The 11,255-nt window shown below is 42.5% G+C and overlaps 1 protein-coding gene across 1 annotated transcript; it reads right to left on the bottom strand.

The window, feature by feature from the left end:
- Window positions 1-222: 222 nt before the first annotated feature.
- Window positions 223-8,995, bottom strand: dpp7 (dipeptidyl-peptidase 7). Its single transcript, XM_054611048.1, has 13 exons — window positions 8,839-8,995; window positions 8,529-8,655; window positions 8,309-8,448; window positions 6,716-6,879; window positions 6,186-6,321; window positions 5,881-5,962; window positions 5,502-5,668; window positions 5,308-5,368; window positions 4,615-4,733; window positions 2,171-2,327; window positions 1,405-1,469; window positions 1,247-1,317; window positions 223-1,156 (listed from the first exon to the last, which is right to left on the bottom strand). Exons 1-13 carry the CDS (start codon window positions 8,923-8,925, stop codon window positions 1,045-1,047), a joined length of 1,488 nt encoding a protein of 495 aa, XP_054467023.1. The 5' UTR covers window positions 8,926-8,995; the 3' UTR covers window positions 223-1,044.
- Between the last annotated feature and the right edge of the window lie 2,260 nt (window positions 8,996-11,255).

Raw genomic sequence — 11,255 nt, 5'->3', positions numbered from 1 at the left:
TTAATATCTCTGAAAAGCATACGTAGATGTTGAAGCTCATGGTAAATATGTCTATAGAAACACTGCATCCAACAAGTGGAGAAAGACTAGAGTAGAACTGCCATCATCAAGACCAGCACACAGGACCATTCACTGTTTGGACAGCATGTTATGGGATGCCTTCTCCACCAACAGGCAGTGTTAAGTTGAAATAAAATATACAAATGATCCACAATGTGCGTCTTTTTATAATTTAATGAAATAAAAGTCAGGTTAAAAAAGAGACAACATGGTATCCTATCCTATATTTCTGTTCTGATTTGTTCACAGTTGGTCTTTAGGTCTTTAGCTTCCCAGCATAAATTGCCATAGTAACTGAGTCTGAACTAAGTTGAATTAGCTTTATTGCAGAGAAGGAAGTGAAAAGGAGTCAGACTAACAGGAAAACATCTGTGCAGTGATGTGGTCATGGTGGTACATCTGGTGCACATGTTGCTGTCGTTTCCTGATATGGAAACACAGAACACTGCCGCCCTTCATTTACTGAGAGCAGTTACAGAAGTGCTAATAACAAATCAAACCTTATATCTGACATACTGTAAATGAATAATCTTCAGCTCTTTAATTTAATCTCATGCAGCTCCAGCAATGATCTGTATCTTTTTAGCTCAATGATCTGAAACCAGAAGAAGATGAACAAGATTAGCGCTTTACTAATACAAGTATACAGTGTCGAGGTGGAATAAGTCAACCAGGGAGAAGAAGCAGCAACTATTTTGACCGCTCAATAGTAGTTGATTATGGTTATGAACATTTTAATGTTATCTGCCTTCTTTGTAATGCGGTCGCCTGTGTGGCGTTTGGAAACATGATGGAGCTCATTTTTCTATTCAAAGATTCTCCTGGATCGTCCATGATTCGTTTGGATGCTCCTCCATCCCTGCTGTGCTTTGTTCATGTGGAACACACTACATGTCCTACACCCACTTAGCATGCAGACTGGAAGGTGGAGGTGGACTTGCTGTTCAACGTCCCCAGTCCTGATACACAAGGTGAACCCGTGCTTTAGAGTGAGCGCTGTAATCTGGTCCACTCCATCTTCACCCACTGTGTGATGAGGTCTGCTTCTGTCTTCCTGGCGCTGATTACTGACGCTGGATCAGCATCATTAGATCCTCTGCATAAAAACAGACAGATGTCAGATCAGATTCAGCTCAGAGTTAAGAGAATTAAAAACCACGTGAGGGGTGTGGACAGCTTGCTGCACCTCAGATCCAGATGATGGGCTCCTCCGGAAATGTTGATGGCTATCAGTGATGAGCTCAAGGACTTACGCACCTAAAACAGCAGAGAGCGGATTGACTCAGACTGACAGCAGTGGCTCCACTGTTCACTGATCAGTGCTCACTAGGTTTGGACTCTTACCCCTCCGTTGGCCCATGGGTCCAGATCTCCATTGGAGAAAATGATGTTGCTGGCTGTGGAGAGGGCTGAACACAAGGAGAGAGCTCATTAGAAACCACAATGCTGGTGAATACTTATCCAAATATTAAACACTGATGACACCTGACTGCCACTGCCCTTATTCAAGTCACAGTCCATGTCTCTGTCCACTCAAATCTCAAATCCAGGACAGAACCCCTCCATGAGCTGAGGACATGAACCACTGCACCTAAAAGTCCTCTCCACACATGTTACACTAGATGTGTTTTTGTACACATCTAGTGGAGCTCAGGGCTCTCCCCTCACTACCTGGGACTTCAGTGTTCATTATTTTCATTTCTATCCATGAATTTTATGTTTGTTCTCATCTCTTTATTGTTACTTTCTCCAGTCTCTCCTGTAACTGCTGCAAAAGTCTAAATAACACTGTATCGGGAAAAGTGAGTATCTGCCTCAATTCACCACCAGCACAGGCGTTGGTGTTATCACTACATAAACATATTTGTTCTTTATGACGTTTAAAATGTATAGGGAGTCGTGTACAGAAGTACGAGCCTCTCAATGGTCTCATTAACCAGGCCGGTCTCCCTGAACCCTCAACAGGGACTAGAGGGACACTGTGGCAGCTGTCCCAATACTTTACATTCAAACACCACTAGTGTGGCTAGTAGGACAGACCCAGTGCATCACTTTAACGTTTCATCTCTAGATAACACCTCTAGACAGCATGGTGTTCCATCATGCTCACCGTCACCCCAGAACTGGGTTTTGAGCCAGTCCGGTCGTGGAACCACGGCCCAGCGTTTGGCGCAGTAGAGCTGGCGGTCCGTCTCGCTGAAGGCCATGGGAGGAAACATGTCCGTCACATTGTTGCTCTCGTAGCACAGATCTATCTCTGTGCACGCCTGCAACCAGAACAGACAGACACCTCATACACACATCACAACTCAGAGTACATGGTCTTTTTTTCCCCCCCTGACGGATCATTTGAATCATTTGGCAGTTTTATCAAGTGAGAACATTCCATTACAAATGTGTGTGTAGGTTCATCTCAGTCCCAATGAAACCTGTAATCTCCTTTACTTAAATTGAAGCTTCACTGACGTGGTTCTCCACTTTGACAGGATGAGCAGGTAGGACCGGTCCAGATGTGAGTCTAATCAGTAATGTAATCTCTCTGTGTGTCAGGTAGGACCGGGGGATACTTAAAATCTGTTAATATCTGAACAACGAGGAATGGATGAGTCACGTGTTGGTTCAGTTTGGATCAGAGCCTGGACAAAGCTCAGGGCTTTAGTCCTTTTCTGTCCAAGACAAACACGTGGAGGAGATGGAGGAGGAGCCTTCTCTGGAGGCTTTGAGGCAGTTTGTTCCATGTAAGGGCTTTGGTGTTTGCTTCTTTGTTTGTTTGTTTAAATAAAAAATAAACAAACTGCTGAGTGTGTGCATGTGTGTATGTTTGAAGGGGGGTGGGTCGGATGGCAGTTAGGGGTTTGATATTAAAGGTATAATTAAAAAGAAATAGTAATAAATACAAAAAGGTAAAATAGAAGAATGATAAGAACGATGATCTATTAGATGTATGAGGTGTGTGGAATCTAAATGGAATGGTAGGATTTAGATTCTGGTAGTCATGGTGGTTTGTTTTGTCCCGGTGGCCCAGTGTTCTTCGTGGATCAGCTGCCTCGGTGCTTCGTTGTAAATGTCCTTCTGAGGATGAGGTTCCTCTCTGAGATGGATTTGAGTCCGGACAAACTGTGGATGTAGAGGGTACTGATGTACTGTGGGAGTCTGTATGTCGTGTTCATTGCTTTGGTTTGATGGTTTGTAGTCCGTTGAATGTTGTTGTGAGGCTGTGGTCAGGGCTGAGGCTGATCTGAGGTATGTTTTCGTAAACCTTAAGGATGAGTTCAGGTGATGCTCTGTGTTTGTCTGCTGAGTGCTTTGAGGTGATTGAGTCTGTGGCTGCCTCGTTTGTCCAGGTTGAAGATGTGTCTCCTAAAGATGTTTACCTCTTTGGCCAGGGTGAGGGGAGTGTGGGGAGGGGGAGCGGGATCGTGGCTTTGAGTTGGGATGAGCAGAGTTCTGGTGAGTTTGAGTTTAAATCTTCACATGTTGGGACCAGGTTTTCTGTTTATGTGATGCATGTTTGGAGTTTTTTGGCAGCCAGTGGAATTCATTAGGTGTGGGTCCAATAACAGAAGTCTTAGTGAGACATGTCCTATAGAGGGTGGAGGGTAGTGGATGACGGAGATGTAGAGGAAGAAAAGGAGGGGACTGAGGACTGCACATGGCAGGACACCGAGTGAGAGAATGGTGAGGAGAGGAGTGGAGACCTTGTAGATATTGTAGATACTGTTTACCCCCTGTGTCTGAGGAGGCTGTGGGATGTTTGAGGATCCTTAGGACTGTGGCTGTTTTCCAGAACCAGGGGGAAGTGAGCGGAGATGAGGTCGGTGGTGAAGAGGAAGAAGAGGAAGGTTTAGGAAGGTGTCTATTTTGTCTTCTCCAGGTGTCTCACATTGAAGTTCTGGAGAGCAACTGAGAGGTCTGGTGATGAGAGGGGCCAGATCCAGAATCCATGGTGGAGTTGGCGGCGTGGATGTGTTCGTTGTGATTGAAAACAGTGAGGGTGGTGGTGTCCAATATGTATTTCAGTACAATTCCTGATCCGTTTGTAGTATTGCGGTTAAAACCCTTGTGCTTGGCAGTAAACTGGACTCTAAAGCAGCCTTAATAGAGACGGACGATCAAATGCTCTAGAACCAACACATTTACAACACTAAATATTAAAATCAGATATATATTACTACAAAATGCAGCACCAAACTCACTGAGTCAACAGAGCTCCTCTTGTTTGTCACGTACATTTTCGATTTTCTTCTTATTTATAATTAACAGGTTAGTTGAACCTCTTGGTGCTGGTTGGTTACTGGTTAGTTCCCAGTGGGTTGGCGGTTAGTTACTGGTTAATGGGTGTTGGGCTAACAAAAGATAAATCAACGAAAACTGACTTGATGGAAACAAAATACATTTTTAAATAGTTTTGACCAAATACATGGTCATATGGTGTGTGTAGAAAATTATAACTGTATGAATGTATTTGTAACAAGACTAAGTGTATATTGGTATACAGGTGTGACATTATTTGATACACTACTGGAAGCCTTCAGAGCAGGAACAGTTGAGTACCTGATAGTCCCAGGCCAGGCTGTTGGGACCCAGTCCACATCCGGTGGGATCAGCACACTCCACATACAGACTGTACAGGTCGAAACAGGGCAGCAGCCCCGTGGAGTTGTACACAATCCCTGCAGGAGAGGAGGGAGTACAGGAGTTACACACTTCACTGTTGGTCAGAGATCATGTACGCACTGTACTTTATAAAGTTTGAAGGCAAAATAATAGTTTTTCTATTCACTTATATTATGATTGTATTCTTTTCAAGAAAGCACCCTGTGATCTCAACACACACACCCAGACACACAGACACACACACTCCATCTCCAGCAAGAGGAAACCAGGATAACACAGGCAGAGCACACCAGCGTCACACAAACAGGAAGCTCTAACCTCTGGCTGAGAGGCTGCCAACGCACATACAGGACAGATATTATGGGGTGACTTCTGCTGATTGTGTTCTTAAAGAACTATAAGCATTTGCAAGTAAAGTGTTAAATACAGAATCTGAAGCTGACTACTGCCCTCTAGTGTCTGCTGACATGAAGTACATCTGATCGAACTTTACCATAGTATAAAAAACTGAAATGCAGATTTCACTGACACACTATTATCATTTTGTGCTAATGATCATGTGGAGCAGCTTCTTCTGGTGATGCACACTGAATGGTGAGCTGCTGGAGGAAAGATGGAGGTTTCCTTTACCTGCAGTGTTCCTGAGGCTCCTGAGCAGATCAGGTCCACTCAGCATGGTTTCACAGGCCACCTGAAAAAAGTGATGTCATCATTGTCAGTTTCCAGATCTCATCCCTCATATATGTATATACATATACATATGAAACAAATTCTGTCAAAAGAACAGACTGAGTTTCAGTGGCAGACTGCTGGTTCTCAGTTACCTTGACCGGGTTGGCGGGCATGCTCCCCATGAAGTGGGTGCTGTAGGGGTAATCCAGCATGGCCATGAGAGTGAAGGCGTTCCTCAGCAGCCCGTTCAGCTGGTGGATGTCCTGAGCAGATGATGGAGGCTTGCACAGGGACAAATCTGACTGGATGCGACTGTAATCTGGTACCATCAACATAAGTAGGGTTGACATTCTTATTCAGAGGCACTACATCACCACCAAGGTCAGAAAAATCACTATATCAATATATATATTATGTAGTTTGACCTAAATCAAACCCAGGTGTCCTAGCAACACAATACAGTATAGTTAAATATTTCTTGTCATATGTGTTCATGATATTGAGGCCCTCTCCTCTCCAGAGCACACTTACCTTTGTGTTGGGCTAATTCTGTCAGCTGATGGAATGCTCCTCTCACAGCGTCTCTGCATTCAGAGGAAACGCTCTCAAAGTCCTTTATGAAAGAGAAACAAAGGTCATCATCCACCCTGCACACATGTGTACATTTAGACATAATTTGCTGTTGTGTTTATAAAAGCGCTCCAACAGTTTTAGAGCAAACAGCCCTCAGATATTCTGGAACCTCTTTGGTTTGAGGTTCAGGTAGATGGAAGGACTCTTGTGTGTTTGAATCACAAGGTGGGCGCCAACAAAAAGAGGAGCATCCACACACTCACAGCTGTAACATCCCTGAAGAACTGTTCGGAGTGTCCCAGCCCAGCGGTGGACAGTACGGGGGCGCTGGCAGCCAGAGCTCCAGCCACCATGTTTGGATACTTGAGTCTCATGTAGGCCGACAGCATTCCACCATAACTACAGGAAGAGATGAGACAGTGGGATATATATATATATATATATATATATATACACACACACACACATATATAATATATATATACACACATAAATATAAATAAATAAAATAATAAATAACATGTTACTGTTTACTGATATTTTCTGAACCAAATGATTAATTGAGGGATTGATCAGCTGTTCCATCAATAAGGAAATGATTAGTTGCAGCTGTATGGGTTACATTTTATGCCAAATTAGTGTACTTTTGATTATTGTATTGATTCTGAAGATTCTGAAGAGATAGTCACATATTTTCAAGCTGGAAGTGTCAGACTGATCGCCTCCATAAGGAGCTCAACAAGTCACACACACGTGGAGGACAGTTAGCAGCGTGTCGGTCTGTGGATCCTACCTGCCACCAAACACGATGACAGGACAGTCTGCGGCTGCCAGCTGCCGCTTCAGCTCCCTGATCATGACAGCGTAGTCGGCCAGGGCCTGCTCCACCGTCAGCAGGCCGATCTGAGGAACGCTGAACGAGTCTTTGCCGAACGGTAGAGATCTGCCATAGTACCTCTATAACAACGGGACAGGAGGACAGATGGGTTCAACTTGAGACCACATTCACAACAAATTAACACGGTGTTTAAGTAACTTATATACATTTAGATCTGTTCGACTCTGGTTTTTAAACGAAGACAAAGATAACGACCAAAACCAAACACCAGTATTGTATTTCTGTTTTTTCTTGTATCATACTAACTGTCCCTGTTTGTACTGGGCTAAGAGAGGACATGCAGCACAGAGGAACCTGCTGCTTTTGTGCGGAGCTTCTATATATTTCTTATTTTCAACAAATCCAATGTGCAGAGTCAAGTATTGTGTGTGTGATATCTCTCCTTCCTCTGAGCCATAGATCTCCATTTAAACCACACACTGTGTCACTGGGTGACATCACAATGAACACACACACTGTGGATTAATCCACCGCTGAAAATAGTCCCAAACAAATGCACTTCTTCCTCCGGTTTGAGTAAAGTTTGATAAAAACCTCATTGAGCAGCTGAGTTAGGAAATGACTGAGGCCTTTTTTTGTTTAAATGGAACCGTATGTTGGTGAGGTGTTTTTAAAGAGTTGTCTCCAGTAGAACCTCGTGGTGTTGGGTCAGGAGGCCGCAAACAGAGTAGGGAGCCATTTAGAAACAAAGTAACACACCGCTGGCTTTGGCCTCTTTCGTGGCGGTTGTTGACAATAAGATGGTGGAATAATGCCGGTGTTTTCCTTTATGCAGAGCTCCATATCATTGGAAGGTTTTCAGTTTTAGTTCTGAAACAATATTCTTGTTTGGGTAGTCACACCAACATCTATAAAAGAAAGCCTAAACCCCCGGGTTTTTAATTTAACAAAAGAAACGAAATGTTAAATGTTGAGTAAAGCAGCTGTCCGAGAACTGTGTGTGAATACAGTCCAAATATGACATAACTGATTTAATTGGCAAATGCCTTATCCCAGAGGAAGTTAAAAAAAAGATTACAAATATGATGGGCCATTTGATGTCAGCGTCTTTCACTTCTTTGGCAGGCTACAAGAAAGAATGTTTGATACCCAGCTTTGTATTAGAGATCCATGAGCCCACTATGCTAAACAACCCTCTTTCCCTTCTAATATAGCATCAACATAACTCATTCATGATGAAACTGACTGAAGTGTTTGCTTTAATTATTCACACTCAGCCTCCAATCAAAGCCTTTTCTCTTGAGGTTCTCTTCGGGATTTGATCTGTCGTTTCTCTCTTTATGCATTTACACCCTCCTCTGCTGAATCATCAGAATGCTCTATAACGGGTTGTGAGAAGTAAAAATCAGCTGATCGGATGAGTCAAACTTTAAGCACTGATTTCCCTATTTTCTTTGTCACATGATCTGGAAATTGTTCTCGTCCATGTTTGTTCAACAGTGTTTAGTCTAAAATGACCTTTCCCGATCCACACCTGTGTTTTCTTACATGTTCTGCAAATATGACCAAGGCTCGGAGCTGAGCGGCCAACTCTGTGATGAATCCGGAGTTGGACGCGAACTCCCAGATGTCTCCCTCGTTGCCAGTGTAGAAGAAAATCGGGCCATAGCCTTTCATCCAGTACTTATCTAAAGGGAGAACACAAGACCATGAGTCGGTCGCTCATACAGCCTGTTCTCTCCGTTCTAAAATGAATAAAGGGTTCTACCTGTGATCAGGTATCGCTGATCAAACGTCCCGTTCCCCATGCTGTTGAAGTTGAAGTGGTCCACCGTCTGAGGGAAGTACTTCTCGGTGAACTGCGGTTCTGTCTGGAGTCCATGATGGTTTCTCGGCTGTGAACATGGATGAACATCGGACTGTGTGAATATGTATGTTAGGGTGAATACTCTGCTCAAGTAACACTCTCGGACTCGGGTTAACTTTACGCAATGAAACTGGGTCCATTCCTAATCCTTTTAGAGCGAGACCAAAGCGGAACTGAGACCAAAACATTGCCTAGTAGAACGTAACGTTACCTGAGAGAACGTGTATGGGAGTCCGTGCAGCACGTGCACACCGAGCAGGGCTACCGTTACCGTGAAAATAGCTATTGGGCTACTCATATTCCAAACACAACACTGAAAGTATCTGCTCAGATTGACTACCACCCAACGCGCATGCGCATATCGCACATGTCCGTTATGTGACACTTATGTTGTGATCCATGCTGCGTTTGAGTGCGTCTCGTAAGATCTACCATTCTTTAGTTCAGTCTATGATTCTAAGAGAAGGCAGTTGAAGAATTACAAAAAGAGAAAACGAATAAAGCATATTAATATACTACTGCTACTTTTACTTCTACGGGAATCATGTGAGGCTCCTAGAGATCAGTTATGGAGCTGGTAACTCAATATGGATGAAAGTATGAGGCAAATATTTATCAGGAATAAACAGAACATCGGTTCTTGTTCTAAAGATATATGAAAAATGTTTTGTGAGACTTTTCTTAATAATAAAAAGCAATGTTGGTTTCTTTTGAGAAACCAATATTAATATAACTAAACCAAAAAAAAAAGTTAGTTTGGTTTGTTTTTTTGTTCAGTGTTTTGTTTTTTCCACATGCTTTGTAAATGCAAGAAGATGTATGAAATATAGTTGTGCCTTATAATCCCATGTGGGATGGGCTAAATGTTTGGCATAACCCGGAAATATAATACATGAATGAATGAATGAATGAATGAATGAATGAATGAATGAATGAATGAATGAGCAGTGAATGAATGAATGAATGAATGAATGAATGAATGAGCGAGTGAATGAATGAATGAGTGAATGAATTAATAGCAGCACCAGCAGTAGTATTTCCAGTTGTAGTAGTATCAACAGTAATAGTAGAAGCTTTCGCAGTAACAGTGGTAGTAGTAGTAGTAGTAGTAGTAGTAGTAAAAGTAGTAGTGGTAGTAGCAACAGCAGCAGTAGTGGCAGTAGCAGTAATAGTAATAGAAGTAGTAGTGGTAGTAGTAGTAGCAGCAGTAGTAGTACTAGCATTTGCAATAGTTGTAGTGGCAGTAGCAGTCTCAGTAGCAGTTGCAGTAGTAGTGGTAGGTAGTAGTAGTAGCAGCAACATCAGTAGTAGTAGTAATAGTAGTCGTGGTAACAGTAGCAGCAGTAGTAGTAGTGGTAGTAGTAGTAGGTAGTAGAAGCAGCAACATCAGTAGTAGTAGTATTAGTAGTAGCAGTTGCAGTAGTAGTAGGTAGTAGAAGCAGCAACATCAGTAGTAGTAGTATTAGTAGTAGCAGTTGCAGTAGTAGTAGGTAGTAGCAGTAGATTTGCTAAGCTCTGTCGGGACCTTTGCTATTGTTTGCTCTGTTAGCGCTGTTAGAACCGTTAGCTGTGAGAACCGTTAGCTGTGAGATGCCAGCTCACATGTTGAGAGGCTTTTCAAATTCTTCCAATCTGGGAACCTGCACCTTTAAGTATGGCTCATAATTATAGTAAATATAACAGGGTTTACCAAGTATGAGACTGTGGACCAAACACACCCCACATTTTTCATTTTCAGAAAAACCCCAGTACATTTCACCCAAATTACTGTATGTCTGAACTATCTCCTTAACCAAATCACACATATTTAGGCTTAATATGTGATCTTCTTTTGATAACTATGTAATCTGTCATCTTTTTTCACTTCTATTCACTGATCCTCCCCTGAAACAGTTTGGTGCCCCCTGGATAGGCCCCCTTCCAACTTTGAAAACCTTTTTAGCATAATAATTACTTTTTTTTGTTTGACCATTGGTTTGATGGTTTTGCAGTATTTTGCATATAAGAATGCTGTGCTTTTATTGGTAAAGGAGTACTTTCACGACAACTTTAACTTAAGTGAAGACTTTCAATCCTTTTTCCACCACAAGCCAGGTTGTACTGGTTTTATATGAGGAGTATCTCAGGGGTGGGGCCACACTGCAGCAGAAGTACTGCACAGCAACAACAAAACACAACCTGTGCATCAGGTTGACCCGGTAGGCCAAGTAGTGGAAATGACAAATCATTTCCTTGTTTCTCAACATTATGACCATTTATATCCTAAACCAACCATATCACTTTATGTTTGAGGAGCTGTGACTACTGGAAAACTGCACCATTTTTCTCTTGACTTCCTTCTCTAAAACATTCCTTGTAAAAGGAGGTTGAAGGTCACTTGATATAGACTTCATTCAAACCATCTCAGTTGTTCTATGATATAAACCTGAGAGAATACCTACAGCTTCCTGTTGTCACTGTGTTAACATAACAATGACTCACCTGATACTTAACCTCTATGGTGTTCTGAACAGATAATACCAGATTTCACAGTCATAGAGTTTCTGCCTTACAGTCCCTCGGTCCCAATAATGCATAGGAGAAAAGTTGATAAGACATTCTTTATTTTAACTGTCCGTACAGTCAGGC

Source organism: Anoplopoma fimbria, chromosome 13 (assembly GCF_027596085.1).
Source record: "Anoplopoma fimbria isolate UVic2021 breed Golden Eagle Sablefish chromosome 13, Afim_UVic_2022, whole genome shotgun sequence".
Classification (NCBI taxonomy): domain Eukaryota; kingdom Metazoa; phylum Chordata; class Actinopteri; order Perciformes; family Anoplopomatidae; genus Anoplopoma; species Anoplopoma fimbria.
This window is presented reverse-complemented; position numbering and strand designations above follow the sequence as displayed.

Bases quoted from the DNA above. Each gene is read 5' to 3' on its own strand.
- dpp7 (XM_054611048.1), bottom strand. From the start codon at position 8,925: ATGAGTAGCCCAATAGCTATTTTCACGGTAACGGTAGCCCTGCTCGGT. The intron at 8,449-8,528 runs GTAGAACCCTTT...TTCTCCCTTTAG, and splicing joins TCAGCGATACCTGATCACAG to ATAAGTACTGGATGAAAGGC. The intron at 1,470-2,170 runs GTGAGCATGATG...CCTTGTGTTCAG, and splicing joins AACCCAGTTCTGGGGTGACG to CCCTCTCCACAGCCAGCAAC.